Source organism: Geotrypetes seraphini, chromosome 5 (genome assembly GCF_902459505.1).
Source record: "Geotrypetes seraphini chromosome 5, aGeoSer1.1, whole genome shotgun sequence".
Classification (NCBI taxonomy): Eukaryota; Metazoa; Chordata; class Amphibia; order Gymnophiona; family Dermophiidae; genus Geotrypetes; species Geotrypetes seraphini.
The window spans coordinates 86,556,234-86,580,987 of record NC_047088.1 but is presented as its reverse complement, the minus strand read 5'-3'; the positions used below and the strand labels follow the sequence as shown (position 1 = coordinate 86,580,987).

General features: G+C 45.7%; 1 protein-coding gene across 9 annotated transcripts in view; it reads left to right on the top strand.

The window, feature by feature from the left end:
- LOC117361055 (zinc finger protein 34-like) overlaps positions 1-24,754 on the top strand; it is a 156,173-nt gene that overhangs the window by 85,626 nt on the left and 45,793 nt on the right. For all 9 annotated transcript variants that reach the window (XR_004539583.1, XR_004539582.1, XM_033945868.1 and 6 more), the window contains one exon: positions 17,153-17,266. Coding sequence is in view for 7 of the 9 variants with exons in the window: in XM_033945868.1 (XP_033801759.1) it covers positions 17,153-17,266 (114 nt within the window). In the remaining 2 variants the exon portion in view is untranslated. The remainder of the gene's footprint in view (positions 1-17,152; positions 17,267-24,754) is intronic.

Here is a 24,754-nt window from a genome sequence, read left to right as displayed (position 1 = left end):
AGGAGAATTGAATCGAGCACAAAGTGGTGTGATATCATGGAGAGAGGATTTATGTCTGGCTTTCCCATTCCTTTGTGGTGGTTAAGATGGCTATGAGAAAGGCCAGGAACTACAGGAATTTATTCACCTGGGAGAGTTTTGTGAATGCTAGATTACTTTGGCAGTAAAGTTTTTGATGGGACAATATCAGCATGTATAGCAACACATCGCTCCTTGCTGGCCTGCTATGATCCGCATCCATCCACAGCCTAAACCTGCTTTTGTCAACATCAGTTTAATTGTTCTTACCTTGTCCTTTGAATGGAATTACAATTATGAGCAGAAAAAAGACTGGACCTCAGGATTTTGCTTATCAGGGGAGCAGTCAGCCACACTGCGGTGCTGACAGTATGGCTGCCGCTAACTTGTACATAGGACCTGATCGCTGACCCTTCTGAGTCTGGTCCTGAGTCTGACACTCTTCATGTAGAAGATATTAAGCTTTAAGAACATAGGAACATAAGAATAGCCTTACTTGGTCAGACTAATGGTCCATCAAGCCCAGTAGCCCGTTCTCATAGAGGCCAATCCAGGTCACTAGTACCTGGCTAAAATCCAAGGAGTAGCAACATTCCATGCTATCAGTACAGGGCAAGCAGTGGCTTCCCTCTTGTCTCAGAGAGATTAAAGCTTATTTTGCAGCATCGAGCACAGAGATGTCAGCAATAGGATCTGAACTCTGAGCAGATTTGGCAAAGTTGGGGGCTCGTATTGATGAGGTTGAGCAATGGGTGGAGGATCAGGTGGAGCAGATCTCTATGCAGGAGAAGAAACTCAGAGAGCTCACTCAGCAACTCAACAGCAGAAAAAGCTTCTTGATAAACTCAAAGATATTGAAAATTGAAGCGGAAAGCAAAACTTAAGAATTAGAGGCCTACCAGATAGCCCTGAATATCAGAATTATGTATTAACTAGTGTTTAAGCCGTTACATTAACGGGTGCTAGAATATATGTCTCTTTTTTTCTGTCTCCCTGCCCCTGTCTCTTCCTTTCTTTCTCTCTCTCTCTCTCTCTCCCGCTGTCTATCTTTCTTTCTGTTTGTCTGTCTCTCTCCCTGGCCCTCTTTGTCTGTCTGTCTCTCTCCCTGGCCCCCTTTGTCTGTCTGTCTCCCTCCCTGGCCCTCTGTCTGTCTTTCTATCTCTCTCCCTGGCCCCCTTTGTCTGTCTGTCTCCCTCCCTGGCCCTCTGTCTGTCTTTCTATCTCTCTCCCTGGCCCCCTTTGTCTGTCTGTCTTTCTTGCTTTCTGTCTGTCTCTCCCTTCCCGCTGTCTATCTTTGTGTCTGTCTTTCATTCTCGTGCGCTGCCTGCCTGTCTTTCTCCGTGGCCCCCTGCTTGCCTGTCTCTCTTCGTGGCCCCCTTCTGTCTCCTCCCCAAAGCAAACCAAGATTGCTCCCTGCCCCTAGCACACCCCTCCTCCCTCCCCCCAAAGCAAAGCAAGTTTGCTCCCTGGCCCCCTTTCCCTCTCCCCCCCATCCACTTCCCTGTGCAGCGGCATTTCCCTCCCCCCACTTCCCTGTGCAGCAGCAGTATTCCCTCCCCCTCCATTTCTCTGTGCAGCAGCATTTCCCTCCCCCTCTACTTCCCTGTGCTGCAGTAACAGCAGCATTTCCCTCCCCTCCACTTCCCTATGCAGCAGCAGCATTCCCCCCCCTTCCCTGTGCAGCAGGACAGCAGCATTTCTCTTCGTCGTTTCTGGCCTGCTCCCTTGCTGAAGTTATATTTGAGTTCAAAGCTGCGGCTTGTCTCACAATCCGCGCCTGCGTCGGAAGCCTTCTCTGACATGACGTGAGAGGAGTTGCAGCGGCGGCTTTGATCTCAAAAATAACTTCGGCAAGGGACTGAAGAATAACTTCAGTAAGGGAGCCGGCAAGACTACGGGCCGCAGAATGGTACCTGGGGGGCCGCATGCAGCCTGTGAGTTTCAGACCGCTGTGTTAGATGGAGTGAGGGCAGGAGGGGGGGAGTCACTGCCGTGGTCGCCACCTCCCTGCTTAAGGTGCCTCCGCATGTGCAGTAGAAGGAGCCACCGTTGCCGAGGGAAGGCGATTGGGAAACCACTGCTGGGTCCTTATACTGCGCACGTGTGGCACGGAAGCACAGATCACGGATGCAGGGATCATGAAGATTGAAGTGCGCATGCGCGCTAAGGGTTTTATTATAACGGATGGTGCAAAAAATCTCTTCTCTTATTCTCTCTCTGGTGCAAGAAGAGATTCTTCTGAAGGCAGTGAAGATTGATCAGGTATCAAATGTATTGCTAGATATGATGGTTTGCTATCATGATTTAATGCAAAAGGATAATATATAGGGCACTTATGAAATCACCATGTATCAATAAACTTAGCTATCCTATTCAATCTACTATGAAGGTTCTGGGTATAATACTGGATCAGTGTTTGACTATGAAGGACCAGATGAACACTTGGTTAGAAAGGGTTTCTTTACTCTTTGGAAATTTTGGTCCATTAGAGCATATTTTGATGTTTCATCATTTTAAATTTTGGTACAATCTCTTATATTAAGTCAACTTGATAACTACAATATTGCCTACTTAGCAGTTTCTCAGAAGAATATGTTTTTTGGGGACGGGGCGGGGACAGGGACAGAGTCCTGGGATAAATTTTTTTCTTGTGTCATTCTCTTTATCACTTATATAGCGCTTTAAGGAGTTAAAAAGTATGATGCCTTTTCAGGGCTTAAGATGAATGCAACGAAATCGGAGCGTCTTAATATGATTTAACTTGAACCCTAAGGATGTGACCAGTATCAAACAAACATTGCCTTTTGGGTGGGCTCATAAATATATCCAATATCTTGGTGTGAAATTATGGGGTGATTTTACTTTCGTTTTTAAACTTAATTATGGCAAACTTCTGAGATTTTTTGGCATTGGATCCTTCACTCTTGGTTGGGAAGGGTGGCAGTTTATAAAATGATGCTTCTGCCAAAGTTCCTGTATTTTAGCCCAACTTTACCTATAGCTATCCTTCAGACTATAATGAGGTCCTTGCAGAAGAAGATATTTGCCTGTATCTGGAGGAGGCAGTCTCCGAGAGTATCTAGACAGGCTTTACTGTAAAAGAAGATTAGATGGGGGGCTTGGAGTACCAGATCTTCACAGCTATTTTTTAGCTGCACAATTAAAATATTTAAAGTCTGGGTATTCATACAAAGACATTTCTTATCTTATATGCAATAGGCTATTGTGTTGGGAGAGCCTTTCACTTCTAAATTGCAATTTTATGAGCCTCCCCCCCTACTGAGCACATTTTGGTTCCTTAGTTAGATTGGCTAGACCTAGCTTGTTGGATGGGAAGAGGCTGCTTCACCACTTGCTGCATTGTTCATTTATTCTCTTAATAGGGCTGTTATCTTTTTTAATGGGTGATTACATACAGGCATTTGATTGGTGGGGGATTTATATGAGGAGGGTATATTTAAAACCTTTCAAACACTCCAGACAGAGTATGATTTATCTCAGGACAAATAGGCAGCATATTCTCACATGTGGGTGACATCATTCACGGAGCCAGGTAAAAGTGTATTGTCACTTTAAAGCTTTAGAAAGCTTTAAGACTGCCAACACTACACATGTGCGCGTGCCTTCCCACCTGATGCTGGCTCGCGGGCTCATCATTTTTTCATTTCTGTGGAGTGAAGAACATGTATGTAAACTTTGTCTAATCCAGTTTGCCGTCCCGCTTCGTATTTTTCCTTAATTTCTTTCTTGTTACTTGTTTTTCTTTTACATCCTTTACAATTTCAAGTGAATTTCTTAATTTTCATTTTTGGGGCTTATAGGCGTTTTTGCAGCCTTTCTCCCCACTGATGATGTCAATGGCTTTTCTGCCACCTTATCACTTGACCCGTTGTGTTGATCTTTCCTGCTGGATCTCTTCCCGATCTTCCAAGGCTATATATAAAAAAACCAAAACAACTACCGAACAGGAAGAACATAAGAACATAAGAAGTTGTCTCCGCTGGGGCAGACCAGAGGTCCGTCCTGCCCAGCGGTCCGCACCCGCGGCGGCCCATCAGGCCTAATTGCCTGAACAGTGCCCCTGACTAACTTTGTAACTGCCTCTAATCCTATCCCTATAACCTACCTCTACTCCTATCTATACCCCTCAATCCCTTTGTCCTCCAGGTACCTATCCAAACCTTCTTTGAAGCCCTATCACATCCTCCGGCAGCGCGTTCCATGTATCCACCACCCTCTGGGTGAAAAAGAACTTCCTGGCGTTTGTTCTAAACCTTCCCCCTTTCAATTTCTCTGAGTGTCCCCTTGTACTTGTGGTTCCCCATAATTTAAAAAATCTGTCCCTGTCTACTATTTCTATGTCCTTCATGATCTTGAAGGTTTCTATCATGTCTCCCCTAAGTCTCCGCTTTTCCAGGGAGAAAAGCCCCAGTTTCTTCAGTCTGTCAGTATATGAGAGGTCCTCCATACCCTTTATTAGCTTAGTTGCTCTTCTCTGGACTCTCTCAAGTACCGCCATTTCCTTCTTGAGGTACGGCGACCAGTACTGGACGCAGTCCTCCAGATGCGGGCGCACCATTGCACGGTACAGTGGCAGGATGACTTCCTTCGTCCTGGACGTGATACCCTTCTTAATGATGCCCAACATTTTGTTTGCCTTCCTTGAGGCTGTGGCGCACTGCGCCGACACCTTCAATGATGTGTCTACCATCACTCCCAGGTCTCTTTCAAGGTTACCCACCCCTAGCGGTGATCCCCCCATTTTATAAGTGAACATCGGGTTCTTTTTCCCTATATGCATGACCTTGCATTTCCCTATATTGAAGCTCATTTGCCACTTTTTGGCCCACTCTTCCAGTGCTGTCAGATCTTTTTGGAGATCTTTGCAGTCTTCCGTGTTTTCAACCCTGCTGTATAGTTTGGTGTCATCTGCAAATTTAATAACCTCACATTTTGCTCCTGCCTCCAGGTCGTTAATAAATATATTGAACAGGAGCGGTCCCAGCACCGACCCCTGCGGAACTCCGCTCGTTACCCATTTGCCAGTCCGAGTAATGGCCCTTTATCCCAGGACAAGCAGGCAGCTATTCTTGACTGATGGGTGACGGCACCGACGGAGCCCCGGTACGGACAATTTTAGAGTGATTGCACTCTAAGAACTTGGTAGGCCGCACCGCGCACGCGCGAGTGCCTTCCCACCCGACAGAGGCGCGCGGTCCCCAGTTTTCTAGTTTCCGCGGAGCTAAGAAGACGCACGTTTCAACGGCTGTTGAACATTTTCTATTTTTTTCGCCTTCCCGCTCGCGTAAACTCCTTGGGAAATATTGTTTCCCTCTTTTTATTTATTTTCCTTGTAAAAAAAAAACAAACAAACCGAATTTTGGTTTTTCTCCCATTTTTTTCGTTTCGCCCCGGCGGGGCCTGCTGCCACCATCGAGGCCTCAGCCTTCGATTTGGCAGAAGCCGTGTTTACGTTCATGCCCCCCCAACCCGGCTTTAAAAAGTGCCAGCGGTGCGCGAGGCCTATTTCTAACTCTGACCCGCACAACTGGTGCTTGCAGTGCCTCGGACCTGACCATCAGGCGTCCACCTGCACACGCTGTGCCACTCTCAAGAAAAGAACCCTTAAAAACCGTCAAATACAGCAACGGTTATTATTCGGTACCGACATGTCGGACTCGGCGGCACCGGTCCCTACTTCGACCCCGACGCAGTCGGCACCCGTCTCGTCGACGCCGCGCGATACCGCGTCGGCGTCGCACCAGTCAGGTAAGCCGGCTAAGAAGCCTTCCCCGCTGGAGCGTCCTCCGGTCAAAGTAGCAGAGAGCCCAATCCTGCCGACCGCGAGGCGTCCACGGAAGCGCTCCGCTCCGATAGAGGTAAGCCCCTTGACATCGGGTTCCTCTTCGGAGTGTAGAGCGGCACCCAAGGTACCGCAGAAGAGAAAAGCGGTACCGGTGCCTTCTTTAGACGAGCGCATTGCTGCCGTCTTACAAGTGCAATTGGAGGATCAGTTAAAGCAACTCCTTCCTGCACTACTGGTACCGAGCCTTCCGGTACCGGTCCGGTCTGAGCCATCGGTGCCGACAGTTCTACAGCCCATGTTCTCGGCTTCCTCTTTGTCGGCACCGACACAGTCTACTTCCATGCCAGTCCTAGCACCGGAGTCGACTGCTCAACATCAGGCTGTTCAGACGTCGGCACCGGTACAACCACGATCTCCCGGTACCGAAAGTCGGTACGCAAATCCCGACACCTAGATCCCTCCACTCCGGAATCTCGACGCAGTTTTCAGATTCGAGACCCTGATCTGTGGGGTGATTCAGAAGACCCTATGCTCTCTGAAGGAGAATGTTCATCTGGTGATGAGGATCCTTCTACTTTAGATCCATCCTCTAGACCAGATGTAACTTCATTTTCATCCTTTTTAAAAGAGATGTGTGACTCTCTCTCTATTCCCTTGGAGGCCGAGTTGAAAAAATCCAAAGCTTTTCTTGAAGCACTGGATTTTGACCAACCTCCAAGGGAATATCTCAAGTTACCTCTCCATGATATCTTGAGAGAAACTTTTTACAAGAATTTGGAGACACCTTTGACCATCCCTGGAGCACCTCGCAAATTAGACTCCTTATACAAGGTCATCCCAATTCCTGGGTTTGACAAACCACAGCTCCCACATGAGTCCCTATTGGTTGAATCCACTCTAAAAAAATCCACGGGAGCTAGTGTATACGCCTCAGTCCCTCCTGGCAGAGAGGGTAAGGCCATGGACAAATTTGGCAAACGGCTATACCAAAATGCCATGTTAGCCAACAGGTCAGGGAATTATGCATTCCACTTCTCCTTTTATCTTAAACATCTGGTTCAAGATCTAACTGCTTTTGAGAAGTACCTCCCTGACCGTAAAAAATCTGCTTTTCGCCACACTACTTCATCACTGTTGCAGCTTAGGAAGTTCATGGTCAGGTCGATATATGACACCTTTGAGCTGACCTCTCGGGCCACAGCTATGTCGGTGGCTATGCGTCGACTGGCGTGGCTCAGAGTGTCAGAACTAGATGTCAATCATCAAGATCGACTGGCTAATGCACCGTGCCTGGGGGATGAGCTGTTTGGAGAATCCATGGACTCCACCACTCAAAAGTTGTCGGCACATGAAACTAGGTGGGATACTCTCCTCAAAACGAAAAAGAAAACCCCACCTTCCAGGCCTTTTCGCCAGCAGTCGGCCTACCAACGTAGATTTGTTGCTCGTCCTTTGCCACAAGCCCCGCAACAACCCAGACGTCAGCGGCAACAACAAAGGCCAGCTGCTAGACCAGCACAGCAACAACAACAGGTGAAGCCTCCCCCTTCACAAAAATCCACTCAACCCTTTTGACTTAGTTCTCCAGGACATAGCCGGTCTCCATCCTGCTGCCCATCTTCCGCAGCCCATAGGAGGACGCCTTACTCTCTTCATAAGCCGTTGGGAATCCATCACCTCGGACCAGTGGGTCCTCAACATCGTCCGCCACGGCTACTCTCTCAACTTTCAGACTCTTCCGGACCAAAGTATTCCAAAAGAGTCTACTTTGAACTCTCCTCAGTCCTCCCTCCTTCTTCAGGAAGTCCAATCCCTCCTCCTTCTGAACGCCATAGAGGAAGTTCCTCTAGATCAAAAGGGGCAGGGATTCTACTCACGTTATTTCCTAGTCCCCAAAAAAACAGGAGATCTCAGACCCATTCTAGATCTTCGGGACCTCAACAAATGCTTGGTCAAAGAGAAATTCAAAATGTTGTCTCTGGCCACTCTTTACCCCCTTCTCAATCAAGGCGACTGGCTATGCTCCCTCGATCTCAAAGAAGCATACACTCACATACCGATCGATCTAGCCTCCAGGAAGTATCTCCGCTTCATGATCAATCGTTGTCACTACCAGTACAAGGTACTGCCCTTCGGTCTTGCCTCCTCTCCAAGAGTGTTCACCAAATGCCTGATTGTGGTGGCTGCTTTTCTTCGTACCCACCACCTTCAGGTGTTTCCTTATCTGGACGATTGGTTGATCAAGGCCAATTCGCCTCAGACGGTTCTCACGGCCACCAACCAGACCATTCTGTTTCTACGTTTGCTGGGATTCGAGATCAATCTACCCAAATCTCATCTCATCCCCACTCAGAGACTTCAATTCATTGGAGCAGTCTTAGACACAGTCCTCATGAGAGCGTTCCTACCGTCCAACCGTCTTCTCATGCTTCAATTTCTATGTCAACAGGTGCTTCTACAGGCGTCCATCTCTGCCAAGCGCATGATGGTTCTCTTGGGTCACATGGCGTCTACAGTTCATGTCACCCCTTTTGCACGTCTTCACCTACGCACTCCTCAATGGACCCTAGCCAACCAGTGGTCCCAAGCGATGGATCCCTGCTCACGACACATATCTGTAACATCATCTCTTCGTCAGTCTCTACAATGGTGGCTGATATCCTCAAATCTATCCAGAGGTCTTCTGTTCCATCTACCTCCCCATCAACTGGTTATCACCACCGACGCCTCCCCTTATGCCTGGGGAGCTCATTTGAACGAGTTCCAAACTCAGGGCCTTTGGACAGCCCAGGAAAAGAAGCATCACATCAATTTCCTGGAACTCAGAGCGATGTTTTATGCCCTCAAAGCCTTTCAACATCTTCTCTTTCCTCAAGTTCTCTTGCTGTGCACAGACAATCAGGTTGCGATGTACTACATCAACAAGCAGGGTGGGACGGGCTCTCGCCTCTTGTGCCAGGAAGCCCAGAAGATCTGGACTTGGGCCATAAATCGTCATCTATTTCTGAAAGCTATCTACATTCAGGGAGACCAGAATTCCTTAGCGGACAAGCTCAGCAGAATTCTTCAGCCTCACGAGTGGACACTCGATCCTTTCACTCTACAGTCCATCTTCGCTCAATGGGGCACCCCTCAGATAGACCTCTTTGCAGCTCCTTCCAATCACCGGCTGCCCCTATTCTGCTCCAGACTTTACTCTCCTCACCGTCTGGCAGCGGATGCATTTCTCCTCGACTGGTCCAATCTGTTCCTGTACGCTTTCCCTCCTCTGCCTCTCATGTTGAGAACCTTATTCAAGCTCAAGAGGGAACGAGCAACCATGATTCTGATTGCTCCAAGGTGGCCCAGGCAACATTGGTTCTCCCTTCTACTTCAACTCAGTTCCAGGGAACCTTTTCTTCTTCCACTGTTTCCTTCTCTACTTACACAGCAGCAGGAGACCCTTCTACATCCCAACCTCCAGTCTCTGCACCTGACAGCTTGGTATCTCTCGGGCTGACTTCTCATGATACACTTTTGTCTCAGCCTGTTCGTTCCATTCTAGATGCCTCCAGGAAACCTGCCACTTTGCAATGTTACCATCAGAAGTGGACACGGTTTTCTTCCTGGTGTTTCCTCCATCATCATGATCCCACTTCCCTTGCAGTGGAGACTTTGTTGGATTATCTCCTTTCTTTGTCTGACTCTGGCCTCAAGTCTTCTTCAGTCAGAGTCCACTTAAGTGCTATTGCAGCATTTCATGAGCCAGTCCATGGAAAGCTCCTCTCAGCTCATCCCCTGGTGTCCAGGTTCATGCGGGGTCTTTTCAATGTGAAACCACCTCTTAAAGCCCCTCCTGTTATCTGGGATCTTAATGTGGTTCTTTCCGTCTTAATGAAGCCTCCATTTGAACCTTTGGCTACTACCACTTTCAAGTTTCTCACTTGGAAGGTACTTTTCCTCATCGCCCTTACCTCTGCCAGGAGGGTCAGTGAGCTACATGCACTAGTTGCAGATCCACCTTTTACGGTCTTTCATCATGACAAGGTGGTCCTGCGTACACATCCAAAGTTTCTCCCTAAGGTTGTCTCCGACTTCCATCTCAACCAATCCATTGTTCTGCCTGTCTTCTTTCCAAAACCTCATTCTCATTCTGGAGAACAGGCTCTGCAAACTTTGGACTGTAAGAGGGCTCTTGCTTACTATCTTGAGCGTACAAAACCCCACAGATCAGCTCCTCAGCTTTTTCTGTCCTTTGATCCGAATAAGTTAGGACGTCCTGTTTCTAAACGTACGTTGTCTAATTGGCTGGCAGCGTGCATTTCATTCTGTTATGCTCAGACCGGACTGACACTGGAAGGTTCTGTCACAGCCCATAAAGTCCGAGCTATGGCAGCATCTGTAGCTTTCCTCCGGTCCACGCCCATTGAGGAAATCTGCAAAGCTGCCACTTGGTCCTCAGTTCATACTTTTACATCTCATTATTGTCTGGACGCATTTTCCAGACGGGATGGACACTTCGGCCAATCTGTTTTGCAAAATTTGTTTTCATAATGGCCAACCTTCCCTCCATCCCTCTTTTTGTTAGCTTGGAGGTCACCCATCAGTCAAGAATAGCTGCCTGCTTGTCCTGGGATAAAGCACAGTTACTTACCGTAACAGGTGTTATCCAGGGACAGCAGGCAGATATTCTTGCGTCCCTCCCACCTCCCCGGGTTGGCTTCTTAGCTGGCTTATCATAACTGGGGACCGCGCGCCTCTGTCGGGCGGGAAGGCACTCGCGCGTGCGCGGTGCGGCCTACCAGAACTTTCCAAGTTCTTAGAGTGCAATCACTCTAAAATTGTCCGTACCGGGGCTCCGTCGGTGCCGTCACCCATCAGTCAAGAATATCTGCCTGCTGTCCCTGGATAACACCTGTTACGGTAAGTAACTGTGCTTTACTCCAACCCTCTGTTTCCTGTCCGCCAGCCAGTTTTTGATCCATCGGTGGACCTCCCCTTGCACCCCGTGGTTCCATAGCTTTCTTAGCAGTCTTTCGTGTGGTACCTTGTCGAAGGCTTTTTGGAAGTCAAGGTAAATGATGTCTATAGATTCCCTTTTATCCACCTGGCTGTTTACCCCCTCAAAGAAGTATAATAAATTTGTGAGGCATGACCTGCCCTTGCAGAAGCCATGCTGGCTCGGCTTTAGTTGCCCAGTGTTTTCGATGTGTTCCCAGATGCTGTCTTTAATCAGCGCTTCCATCATCTTTCCCGGGACCGAGGTCAAGCTCACCGGCCTGTAGTTTCCTGGGTCTCCCCTTGAGCCTTTCTTGAAGATGGGCGTGACATTTGCTATTTTCCAGTCTTCCGGAATCTCTCCAGTTTTTAAGGATAGGTTGCATATTTATCGAAGTGGCTCAGCTATTTTGTTCCTTAGTTTCTTGAGTTCCTTTGGGTGAATGCCGTCCGGACCCGGCGATTTGTCGCTCTTTAGCTATCTAAACAAATGGTTTTTTCGGTAGCAGACCCAATATTATGGAATGGAATTTCCAGAATAATACGTTTATGTAAAAATGTTTTACATTTTCGGATGAAAATTTGATTTAGTTCTTTAATAAAGCTTCACCTTATCTGATGATGATTTTTGTCCATCCTTTTTATGAATGTTTTTATTGTAAGCTGCTTAGGATTTAAGTGGATTATAAATATTTTAAATAAATAAAATAAATATTCTTTTTGTTCCTGCATTTTATTTCTATAAGAAAAGATTAGGCTAGTTGGACTTCTTCTCTGGCACCGTTTCCTAGTGGTATTGGTGCATCGACAGTAACTCCTTACATTGACATCATCGAGTGTCATGGGCATCTCTCGCATCGAGTCTCTTGATGCAGGCTGTCATTCTGAAGTGTGCCTCTTCATGAGGTGACCAGCATCCTGCTGCACCTATAGTACCAGCTGAGCAGTATACGGTATTGGTGCCACTTTTTCAAGGATTGATCATTTCAGTGGTATTGCTTCCCTTAGGTACTGAAGAGCATCGACAGCTCATTGTTCTGATCACTGGTGTCACTGGCATTTTCAGCATCGAGTCACTCGATGCATGCTTACCATTGATGCCATCAGTCATTGATGCAGGTTGTCAATTCTGAAGCGCTCTGCCTATTAGAGATTTTCAATGCTTCGACATCTGTAGCACCTAAGGTACCGGCTTCATAGCCTTAGTACCAGTGCAATCTCTCACAGGCCCATCTATATGGTGAACGGCTGGTCATCGATTAACAATAATTTTGGCCTTGATGCCTCTATTTTACCTTTGGTACCAACACAGCTTTAGCATCGGACTCTGCTCGGTACCAATTCATCCTGCTCTGTTATTTACCTGCATCGAGACTCGGTACCAACGCAATGTTACCTTGGTACCATTTCTGCTTTTGTATCTTCAACGATCAGTACCGTGCTTCCATTGTCTCCCTTGGTACCGGCTTAACCTCAGCAGAATGAAATTTTGTCCTGGAAATTGATAAACCGCAATGGTCACATTAGTAAAGCCTCCAGCTCCACTGTCTATGCCACTACTCTACTAGGACATGATGGCTGAACTATGGATAAGTTTGGTTGCCGTCTCTGCCTGATCTATATGTTGGCTACCAAGGTTCTCAGTTTCAACTACTCTGTCATTTTATCTCAAACAGCTCATAGAAAACTTGACTGGTTTCAAGCAGTATATTCTATTTCTCTGCCTGCCAGAATTTCCAGACTTCATTTGATCGGGAAGAATCCACTCTGCCTATAGACTTTTTCATAGTTCCTTCATGGATGTAAAGCCTACTCATCATGGAACACCTCAGCTTCTGCTTTATATAGTAACATAACATGGATTCAGGAAAGGGAAATCGTGTTTGACGAATTTACTCCAATTCTTTGAGACCGTGAACGAGCAAATTGATAGTGGAAAGCCGGTGGACATAATATACTTGGACTTCCAGAAAGCGTTCGACAAAGTTCCACACGAAAGACTTCTCAGGAAACTACAAAGCCATGGCATAGAGGGAGATATACAAAGATGGATAGGCAAATGGCTGGATAACAGGAAGCAGAGAGTGGGCATTAATGGGAAGTTCTCCGACTGGGAGATAGTGACTAGTGGTGTACCCCAGGGCTCAGTACTTGGACCGATCCTTTTTAATATTTATATCAATGACTTGGAAAACGGAACATCCAGTGAGATCATCAAGTTTGCAGATGACACAAAACTCTGCCGGGCAATCAGATCGCAGGAGGATAGTGAGGAACTCCAGAGCGATTTGTGTCGGTTAGAAAAATGGGCGGAGAAATGGCAGATGAAGTTCAACGTGGAGAAATGCAAGGTAATGCATTTAGGCAGTAAGAATAAGGAATACGAGTACAGAATGTCAGGTGCAAGTCTGGGAAAAAGTGTACAAGAAAGGGATCTGGGTGTACTGATAGATAGGACCCTGAAGCCGTCAGCACAATGCGCGGCAGCGGCAAAGAAGGCAAATAGAATGTTGGGCATGATAAAGAAAGGAATCGAGTAGATCGGAGAAAGTTATAATGCCGCTTTATAGGGCAATGGTCAGACCCCACTTGGAATACTGCGTCCAACATTGGTCTCCCTACCTAAAGAAGGATATAAAACTGCTGGAGAGGGTGCAGAGACGAGCAACCAAACTAGTGAAGGGTATGGAGAAACTGGTATATGAGGATCGACTTAAAACACTGGGATTGTTCTCCCTTGAGAAAAGGAGACTGCGTGGGGATATGATCGAGACCTTCAAAATACTGAAAGGAATCGACAAAATAGAGCAGAGAAGATTATTTACATTGTCCAATTTGACACGGACAAGAGGACAAGAGGACATGAAATGAAGCTAAGGGGGGACAAGTTCAGGACTAATGTCAGAAAGTTCTGCTTCACACAGAGAGTGGTTGGCATCTGGAATACTCTCCCAGGGGAGATTATTGCAGAATCGACAGTCCTAGGCTTCAAAAGCAAACTAGATGCATATCTCCTTGAGAGAGGCATATAAAGTATGGTTGGCTATAAAATAAACCAGGTGTATACCTGGCAGGGCCTCCGCGTGTGCGGATCGCCGGACTTGATGGACCGAAGGTCTGATCCGGAGATGGCGCTTCTTATGTTCTTATGTTCTTATATCTGTTTCCAATGAGAACTTGTAAAGATGGATCTCCTGTTCTACCCATCATATCACTTCTGCACAAATGGATCCACTTGAGGTGTAGAGCCTGTTAAACTTGGATCTCTCTGTCTATTTGGAAAAGGTCTCCACTCTGATGTAATACCTATAAGTGGATTATTTTGTTTTTCGCAGTTCTCCTCTGCTATGACAGCTCACACACTCCAAATGTTCCACATAGCAGATTTTTCATTGGAGTTTTCTATTGCACCTAAAGCACACCTCATTCAGCCATTGAATGTCAATGAACCTCTCAGGGGAATTCTTACATTGCCTCTTCCCAATCTGTCACAGATGTTATGTTTTGTGGCTGGAAGATATCGCTCCCCATTGCCATGCCTCTACCGGTGATTTCCTCTCTCTTCAGAATTGATCTACCACTATACCATCAATGTTTCTATTCCTATACTTCTCTTTAAAAAAAAATAAAAAAGCCAATAGAATAAAACTCCAATTCCTTCTTATTCTAATGACCTTGGAGGTCTGGGAGTGGCTGTAGGGGAGGAAGAGGCCTCTAACACATCCTATTAAGGATGATATTACAACTTTTAAGCCTCACTAGTATTCATTTTTGGGTCTACCTGCAAAATTTCTAAACCTTGCATGATCCTCTGATTATTTCTTAGTACCTTGCTATGGCGCACCAGAGCTCTCTTTTGTCACTAGTGCAAGGGCAACCCTTCAAATGTACATCCCTGTATTTCCAAGGAAGCAACTTCATCTGTTTAATATAGTTACTTGCACCTATTATGTTGCATGTCATTCTGCTATCTTCACAGTTTTTCCATTCCTCTTCTATTTTCTATCAGGAATGTCTATTGCGTTATTTCCAGTTCAGACCTTTTCTCTATATTTCTGTCATATATTCTTCTGCTTCATAGCTTGCTAGTTTTAAGTCTCGCCAACACTTTTTTCAAAATTTTTTTACTACTGTAAAAAAATAAATAAATAAAACTCACCCCTGAAGGATGGTGTACCTCACTGCTGGAGCTGCTGCCTCTATGCCCAAAGGTTGTGCAACTGGGTCTTACTGCTGTTCCTTGTGACTCTATGCAGATCTCAAATGATGTCATTCCCTCATGGCACCCTTTCTCCTTTATTCCCTTTGGGTCAATTGATTTTTTTCCATTTTCTTCTTGCAATGCATTCTATTCTTTGCTTCCTTGCTGATCTCTTCATTATTTTTACCTATGGCACTCTATTCTCTGGAAACTTCAGCAATACTTGGTAAAGTTTCTTGTACACTCTAGGGTACTGGAGTTTTTCCCTGTTGTGGTTATTTGAGGTTCTGACTTTTTCTCCGAACTATGTATGTCCTCCTTCATGCTTACAGCCTGCCATGCATTTAGTGGAATAGTGGTCTATTGCTTGGAGTACCTGCCTCAACACCCTGAGGTTCTGATTTCAACTCCCACTGCAGCTCCTTGTGATTCAGGGCAAGTCACTTAACATTCCAAAACTGCTGAAATAGTTATTCCTAGGCACTTCTTTATCCAAATTTCCAACAATTGCTTTGTTGGATTTTAATTTCCGTGGTGCCGTTTTCTATTCTTCAAACATGCCACATACTTTCTTTCTACTAGTGGCCTTCATTTTCCACCACCACTATTTTTCTCTTCTACATTTGGGTATACCCACATTCTCCCTTCACCACTGTTAGGAGGGTGCAGTGATTTCAGCGTTCATCGTATAGAAATGTGCTCTTATGGGTTCGAGCCCTACTCCTAGTAGCATTTAAATTTCCCTTAGGATTATCAGATTTTTATAACTTTTCTAATTCTTCATAGCCACCTACATTCTTTGGTAGCATTGATCTCCTCTTTCACTACACAACCATTTGCGAAGCACCTCTAATGCACGAGCATGTAACAGCAGTATAGTGTTCTACTGGGGACTCCAGCCTCGGAACCTGTCCTTCTGAGTTTGGACTCTGGCTTCCCCTGTGACCATGCTCAAGTCATGTAGGATTTCTTGTGCCTCTTTCCATTTCTGAAACTTCACTCAGACATACAGTTCTGCTGTTAGGACCAAATGTCCAAGGTTCAGGTTCCAGATCACTTCAGGTTCATAACTAATTTTTCCCACCCCAAAGGCTATGCCTTTTTCTTTCCGAATTATCTTCATAACTTTTTCACAGCCATCTGGTCACTCCAGACTTTGCTTCCGTTGGACTACATTTCTTTCTGGCTTTACTCCTCTTCTAAATGTATCCACATTCTTGGTTTCTTTCTTCATTGCACCTTTCCTACCTATTCTTTGAATGGGAAAAGATCCTTTTTCTTCTCATTAGCATTCCGATGTCTGAGCTCTGTAATCTGTTTTTCTCAGTACAGCCTGTAACCAGATTTTTCAAGGCAGAATGGTATCCTATTGGCTAAAAAAAAACTTGCCTGACAGTGTGCAGACCTGGGTTCACATCCAGCTTTTCTTGCATCTCTTCATATGGAGTTGAATGGAATGGTAATATAATGCTGATAGCCTGAGTCTGGTTAGCGCATCACTTCCCTTTCAGTATGGAATGAGGGACCTGTGCTAACATTTAAAAAGTGAGGGATCAATTTTCCAAAAAAGTTCCTAAATTGGGTGTTTACATTTTATTTATTTATTTAAAATTACCGTATTTATAACCCGCCTATCCCCAAATCTACATTTAGATGAATTTTCAACCTAAATTTTTCCTTAAGGCCTAAATTTAGGTTTATTTTCTTAGATGTAAGGCTTTATTTTAAAAATATTGTCATGTGTACCTAGAGCCATTTATGCATGGAGATTTTAGAAAACTGTTATTCTTCCATTGAGATCAGTATGAAACAGAGATTTTAAACAAGACAATCTTTGGTGGGCCAAAAATCTACATATTTGTTCCCCATCTTAGATTCACATCTGTGTAAAAATATTTCCATGTCTGGTTTTACACTAGTTTAGAGACATACATGGGTTAAAAAAAAAAAAAAAGTGATTGTTTTGGCCAAGGCTTGGCACAAGGGATTAAGGGACTAATTATTCTTAATTCTCTGTTATTTCAATTTTTATTTTCTTTGCCTTTAACACATAGAGGGCCCACATAGAAGAAAAAATGCTTTAAGTAAATGTTTTCAAATTTTTCCCGCTAAATTCATTTTGTTGATTCCTGTATATTTATATATCTCAGGTTATCCCACTGTCAGTCCTGATATTTTATTGAGGATTAAGCATGAGGCAGAACCCTGTCACAGGGAACAGCATTTGCCAGATGGAAGGGAGAGAATAAGCACTTCAAACATAGGTGAGTGAGCCAGAGATTGAGCATGGTTTGCTTTATACAGTGGATTATCCCGGTCTCATGCACTATAGTTTTGTATTTAATCTATCACTGTTGAAATTCAATAAAAGTTATCATAATATTGTCCCTATGTGCCAAAGCATTAGCTAACATTGTGAGTGAGATAATAAACAACCAACAAGTATCATGATACTACACTTAGGGCTCCTTTTACTAAGCTGCAATAGCATTTTTAGCACGTGCAGAATTTTAGCTTGCGCTAAACCCGCGCTACGTGGCTAGAACTAACGCTAGTTCAATGCTGGCGTTAGCGTCTAGAACATGCGGCAATTCAGCACGCGCTAAAACCGTTATCACAGCTTAGTAAAAGGAGCCCTTAATGTACCCATTAAGGGCTAGATTCTCAAAACTTCACATTAGAAACCGATGGGCTGCTGTCACAGCTATTGTAGCGATTTCAAAAAAATGAGTCATTCTCCCAAATGCAGATGAGGTTGGCAGAGAGTAGCAAAGATTTGCTAAATTTGCTTGTGCCCATCTCTGATGATAGTGCTCGGCACATGCACAGAATAAACGTACAAAAAAAACAACCCAAATCGAAGATCAGCAGGAGCGATGCCCACTCCCTCCCGCTGCCTCTGACGGCCCCCCTCCCCCTTTCCTTGCTTACAATGGCTGATCAGAGGGATGCCTACTCCTTCTGGCCAGCAGACCTGCCTTGTCAAATGGCAGGTCTTCCCCTCCATGGTTCATCCTGGGATACACCGGGGAGGGACCTAAGACTCTGATTGGTCCAGGTTGTTTAAGGCCCCTCCTATGGAAGGGGCCTTAAGCGTCTTGCCAATCAGAGCCATAGGCCTTTCCCTGGTGCATCCTAAGATGTACCGGGGAGAGGAAGGCCCTCCATTTGAAAGAGTAGACATCCCTCCGGCCAGCCATCGTAAGCAAGGTAAGGAGGGGGGAGTTGCATGGCAGCAGGAGGGAGTGGGCATATTTCCCACTGCTGGAAGAGTGTCGTGGGGGAGCGTTGCTTGGCAGCAGGAGGGAGTAGGCATCTCTCTCGCAGCTGGGGAGGAGGGGTAGGTGGTTAGTAGTGTTGGGTGACTGTGTGACGCGACAAGAGTGAGTGGACATCGCTCCTGACGATCTTCAATTTGGGTTTTGTTTGTTTTTTTATTTTAATTTGAGTGGTGGGGAGGTCTGAACTGTCAAACCGCACTTTCCTGTCAGTGCCTGAGCTAATCAGCGCTCAGGCACTGATCAGAAAGCAAGGCAACAACAGCTTAGATTTTGGTCGTAAATGTGGCACAACAAGGTTAGAGAATCACTCGGAGTGATCATTTTAATATTAATAACCTTGCTGTACTACGTTTGCATGGCAGTATTGGAGACTGCTAGAAAACTCAGAAAAGACCTCAGTAAGCCATTTTGGTAATCTGCCGCTAAAATGCATGCACGCTAAACTGGCTGGAAACGGTTTAACAAGCATGTTAAAGGCAGATTTTAGTTTTGAGAATCTGCCCCTTATTAGTTCCTTTTTTTTTTTGCACAGTCCCTTAAGTTTTTTTTAGTCATACAACTTAGTAGTTAAAATCTTTAAACAAGATTCTTTGTAAATCAATTCCATCATGGTTATTATATACGGTATGAACTCTTAAAAAAATAAACCTCTCTCCAGGACACAAAATATCCCATTTATATAGTTCTTAGATGTTCATAGTATACTGTGATAGTGGTGAAAACCTGACTTTATGGTACCTGCTTTGGGGCTCAAGGTGATACTTCCATAGTAGAGCTTGGATGGACAACTACTGTGTATTGTAAATCAGTGCTTACCAAACTTTTTGGGCCATGATTCCATGGTCAGAGCTACAATTATCTCCTGATCCCACCAAGGTACATCAGAGTGACATATCTACAGCATATATTTCCAGGGTAGACTGTGATCCCATTGGGCTTACCCAGTAAGGCTATTCTTATGTTCTTAATACAGTGTACATGGTCGTGACCTACAGTTTGGGAAGCCCTGCTGTAAATAGATGAACTATGTAAAAATATTTCTTGCCTTAGAGAGAGTTGTATGAAAAAGCTCTGAAAATGTATAAAAGATGTTAAAAAACAAACCAGGAGTGAATGGTTATAATAAGTGTGCCTATATGCACTTCTCTAAGTCTTCTAAACTCTCACACTGGAGAAACTGTGCTGATAAGAATTTTTATTTTATCCTTGGACAAACAGGCAAAACATATTCTCATATGTGGGTAACATCACGGAGTCCGGTACAGACCAGTGTAAAAAGTGTACTGTCAATTTAAATCTTTTGAAGGTCTTGAGACTGCCCATACCACTTATGCGCCGGTGCCTTCCTGTCCAACATCGGTTCGAGAGACCATCGGTTCTCAAATTTTCATAGGGCTGAGATGATGTGTTCTTTGGAGTCAGTCTAAAGTTCGTCAAACTCAATTTTTTGTGCCTTCCCATGTTTATTTTCTTCATTATTTTTCATTTTCTTCTTTCCTTTTCAAAAAAATTTATTTTTCAATATTTGTTTTCGGCCCTTCAGCCCCTAACAACCTTTTTTTCAGGCCAGGAGTGTTGAATTGTTTTTAGTGACCCGTCTACTCGATCTCCCAAGACCACTGAGTCCTTCAATCTTGCATTGGCAGTGTTTCCTTCCATGTCAAAAGCCATCCAATGGTTTTAAGCAGTGCACTTGTTAACACCAGGACCATCTCAATCACTGATCCACGTAATTGGTGTCTTCGGTGTCTTGGTCTTGCTTGCCGTCCACTTTCTTGTAAGCATTGCTCTACACTTTAAAAAAGATCACTGAAGGCTAGACAGCTCCAATTTGACAAACTTTGTCCATCGACCTGGATCTTCAACATCGGGAACATCAACAGCATCGAAAATGTCTGCAACCTCCGATGCCTATATCTAGAAAACATCTCTGGCATCGAGGATGGTACCAACATTGACATCCTAGCCATCAAAATCATCCGTCAAAAAAGCTAATAAGCATAAGCATGCGTCTTCATTCAGACATTCATCAGCGTCGTCTTGAGTGTCAACACTAAGTGTCGGCACACTGAGGCATGCAGGGCTGTGGAGTCGGTAGATAAATGTTCCGACTCCAACTCCTCAGTTTTTTGTACTTCTGACTCCAACTCCGCGTGAAACAAGATCTTCATCCGCGTAAAAAGATGTTGTGCGTATGGTGGGAGAGCTCAGTTGGATGAATTTTTCGAGTCTACACCAGGTGATTTCTACCAACAAGGTATTGAAAACCTTGTTGAACGTTGGAAATAAGTTGTAAACAACAACAAAGGAGAATACATTTATAAGTATTGGTGCTCCGAATTGTGTGTTGCGTGCCATATAGTGAAGCATGCGTTCGTTTTGCGGTTACGTGAGGCACTGCATGCATTGGTCTTTATTCTTACAGTAGAGAAGTCATTAATTATAACTTTTTGTGAATTGGGACATTTAAACTTGCTTTTTTTAAATTCCAATCTAAATTGAGTCGGAGTCGGTGCATTGTTTGGCAACTCCGACTCCAGGTACCCGAAATTTTCTCCGACTCCTTGACTCCGACTCCACAGTAGAGAATGACACAGGGAAAAAATCTGTCCCCGTCACTGCACCGTCCCCGGCCCATCATCCTCTGCACCGCCCCGTCACCGCCTTTCCCTTCACTGCCCCGTCACCGCCATCCATTTCACTGCCCCGTCACCGCCACTGCCATCCCATTCCCCGCCCGTCACCGTCCCCGCAGCATCCATATAAGCCTCAGTACTGCGAAACACCATGAAGACAGAAGAGAGTTCTGCCACTACTACTACTGCACTGAAAATCTGTTTCAGTGCCTCTGCCCTGTAGTAAAAACCGAACATAAAATAAATCAATTAACTTGTCCTCCCTTTCAATGACGTGTCCTCCATGTTCATCTATAGCTCAAATCAGGTCAATTGTGCACACTAAAAATGCAGGAGGATCTGGAACATGAGCGCAGGCAGGCAGTGATACAAAAACAGCAGACACCCGACCGACTGCAGTGTTCCGCCATCTCCCTCCCTCCATCTCACCTTAGATGTAGAGTATGCCGGCTTTCTTTTTCGCCCAGCCGCATGTGCGGGTGCTCATTTGTTCAATATTCTCCTCTGACGCAACCGGAAACAGGAAGTTGCAAGAGAGGAGAAGATTGATCAACGCAAGCGCGGCTTGGCGAAAAAGAAAGCCGGCATACTCTACATCAGTGGTTTTCAACCTTTTTACACCCGTGGACTGGCAGAAATAAAAGAATTATTTTGTGGACCAGCAAACTACTAGGACTAAAATTTTAAAACCCTGTTTCCGCCCCATCTCCGCAAGCTCAGTCACCTCAATAACTATAGAAAAATAGACAAATATAGTGCAAAATATAGACAGCAGATATAAATTCTCAAAACTGACACATTTTGATCACTAAATTGAAAATAAAATCATTTTCCTACCTTTGTTGTCTGGTGATTGATTTCATGAGTCTCTGGTTGCGTTTCCTTCTGTCTGTGTATCCTTTCTTTCATTTCTTTCTTTCTGCACTCAGGCCCAAGAATTGTCCCTTTCTATTCCCTTCCTCTTTCCTTCCTATGTCCTTAGTGCCCCCGATGCCTCCTTCCCATGTCTTTAGTGCCCCCGGTGCCTCCTTCCCATGTCCTTAGTGCCCCTTCCTGTCTTTAGTGCCCCCAGTGCCTCCTTCCCATGTCTTTAGTGCCCCCAGTGCTTCCTTCCCATGTCTTTAGTGCCCCCAGTGCCTCCTTCCCATGTCCTTAGTGCCCCCAGTGCCTCCTTCCCATGTCCTTAGTGCCCCTTCCTGTCTTTAGTGCCCCCAGTGCCTCCTTCCCATGTCTTTAGTGCCCCCGGTGCCTCCTTCCCATGTCTTTAGTGCCCCTAGTGCCTCCTTCCTATGTCCCTCTCACTGCCTTCCACACTTTGTCCCAACTCCACCCCTGAAGCCTGCCTGCCTGCCTGTACCTGTCTACCTTTCTCCCTCCCTAGCCAAAGCCAGCCTGCTGCCGCCGTCCTTTTCCCCTTCTCTTACCGCCATGCTGCAGCTGCTAAAGGCGGAAGTCTTCTTTCCGACTCAATTCTGAAGTCGGAGAGGACGTTCTGGGCCAGCCAGGCAGCGATTGGCTGGCCCAGAACGTCCTCTCTGACGTCAGAATTGACGTCGGATAGACTTCCTGTCGGCTTTAGTAGCTGCAGCATGGCGATAAGAGCAGGAGAAAAGGAGAGGCTTTTTTTTTTTTTTTTCTTCGCGCAGACCGGCAGAAATTCAACCGGCGGTGCTCTTCCAATTCAAAGGTGAGGTGGAGGGAGGGAGATGGCGGGGACTGCGCGATCTTGATTGCCTCACTGCGGGGACAAGTCCATTCACTGCTCCACAGGGCGGTGAATGGCCTTGTCCCCGTCCCGCAGAAGCCACTATTTTTTCTTCCCCATTTTGGCGGGTTACCCACGGCTAAACGCGGCTAGCCGTGGGTTACCGCCACCATGTCATTCTCTACTCCACAGCTCTGGAGGCATGCTCTCCTTTTTTATAGGTTCTGTTTCCTCAAAGGCATGCCTCACCGTCAGGGTCATCAACACCTAGACAGCCTGTGGCACCTTTTGTACTGACCACAATGGTACCCGAGACCTCTCTACAGGAGCAGATAAAGGAGATTTTAAAAGGGGTGTTGGCTAAAATGCTGCTGACACAAGCAACTGAAGTCCCTACGGTGACACAACTGGTACCAGCTCACCTTGGCCAGTGTCCTGTACGGGCCTCAAGGACCAGATTTCGCACTCCCCATCAGCATCGGTCGAGATCAAGAACAACATTCAGACATCAAAGTACTTCAACATCAGATCATCATTGAAGAAAATCTAGATGTACCTCTTGATGCTCTCGAAGTCAGTCGGTCTACATCTTTGACTCGATGTCATTCTCGACACTCTCTCTCTTGACGCTCTCCATCTCCACAGGGCATAGAGAAATATGTCTCAGATTTGTCTAACCACTCTTCCTTTAGATGCCAGGAACTCTCAGCTGAAGAGTCATGGGATCTCTTCAGACCATCTCCTCTACCACCTAGAATACATGTATCAAACACAAGGCCCATGGGCTGAATCTGGCCCGCCTGGCCTTTTCATGTGGCCCATGGCAATGCTCCCGAACTTCCCCTTCTCAGAGCCCAGCGTGTCCTTCCGACGTCACTGTCGCGTCCAAAAGTCTGCCGGCTTCAGCAGTGTTGTCCATGGTTCCCCCACCTGCCTTCCATCTGCTGCGGTCTACCTGGGTGGAAACATTGGAGACAAATCACAGCAGGCGAAAAGCAGGAGGGGGAGCCATGTACAACAGTGCCGAATCACTGAGGCTGGCAGACTCTTCGGCTTGGCAGCGACATCGGACCGGTGTTGGAGGGAAAGACATGCCGGGCTGTGAGAAGAGAGGGACTAATGCTGGAGGGAAAGGCAAGCTGGGCTGTGAGGAGAGAGGGATCAGTGCTGGAGGGAAAGGCAAGGTTCGGCTGTGAGGAGAGCGAGATGAAGGTAGAGAGGTTGAACCTGGGGTAGTGTGGAGGAAGAGGGAAAAAGATACTTGAAGGGAGAACCTTTGGGAAGAGAAAGGGAGAAATGGTGGACCTGGGAAGAGGGAGGGAGGCAGACAGGGGGAGAGATGGGATGGGGGGCAGTTGGGAAGAGAAAGAGCGAGAAGTTGGATCTGGAGATGGAAGGGAGGGTGAAATGTTAGGCATGGGGGTGGAAGGGAGAGAGAAATGCAGCATATCATTTTTTTTCCTTCTATCTAATTGTTCAGCATCAAGGGGGGAGGGAAGAAGAACAACAGAAAGGAGAGGGAGCAAAATGTTGAACCGAGAGGAGGAGAGATAGAAGGAAATAGGAGGCTGGGAAATGGGAGAGCTACAGAATAAGAGAAAATTGATAGGTAGCTGAAAATTTAAAGAGGAGAAGGATGAGAAAGAGGGCGAGATTTGAGTGGAGAGAGGCAGAAAAGAAAAAAGGAGAAAAGTTGAAATGGAAAAATCAATATGTTGGAGACAGGGATTAGAGCGAGAGAAGAGGAGAAAAAAAAATGGACAGCAGACACTGGAAAGAGAATTAGAAGATAGACAAAATCAGAAAGAGATACTGGGACTAAAATCAAAATGACCAGACAACAAAAGGTAGAAAAAATGATTTTATTTTCTATTTTGGGATTACAATATGTCAAATTTGAAATGTGAATCCTGCCAGAGCTGGTGTTAGACAGCAAGTGTGAACTAGGACTTAAAAGAGAGGAAAAGTCTTTTTTATTTATTTTGTAGCTGGAATGGGGTTGGAGAAGTTGTATCCTTATACTTCTACTAAGACTAATCCCCTCCTTTGCTGGCGCGCAGCATGGGTTTTGGTGCCGATTGATCCAACACTCACAGAAGTCCTGTGAGCATCGGATCTGCCACTGGCGCT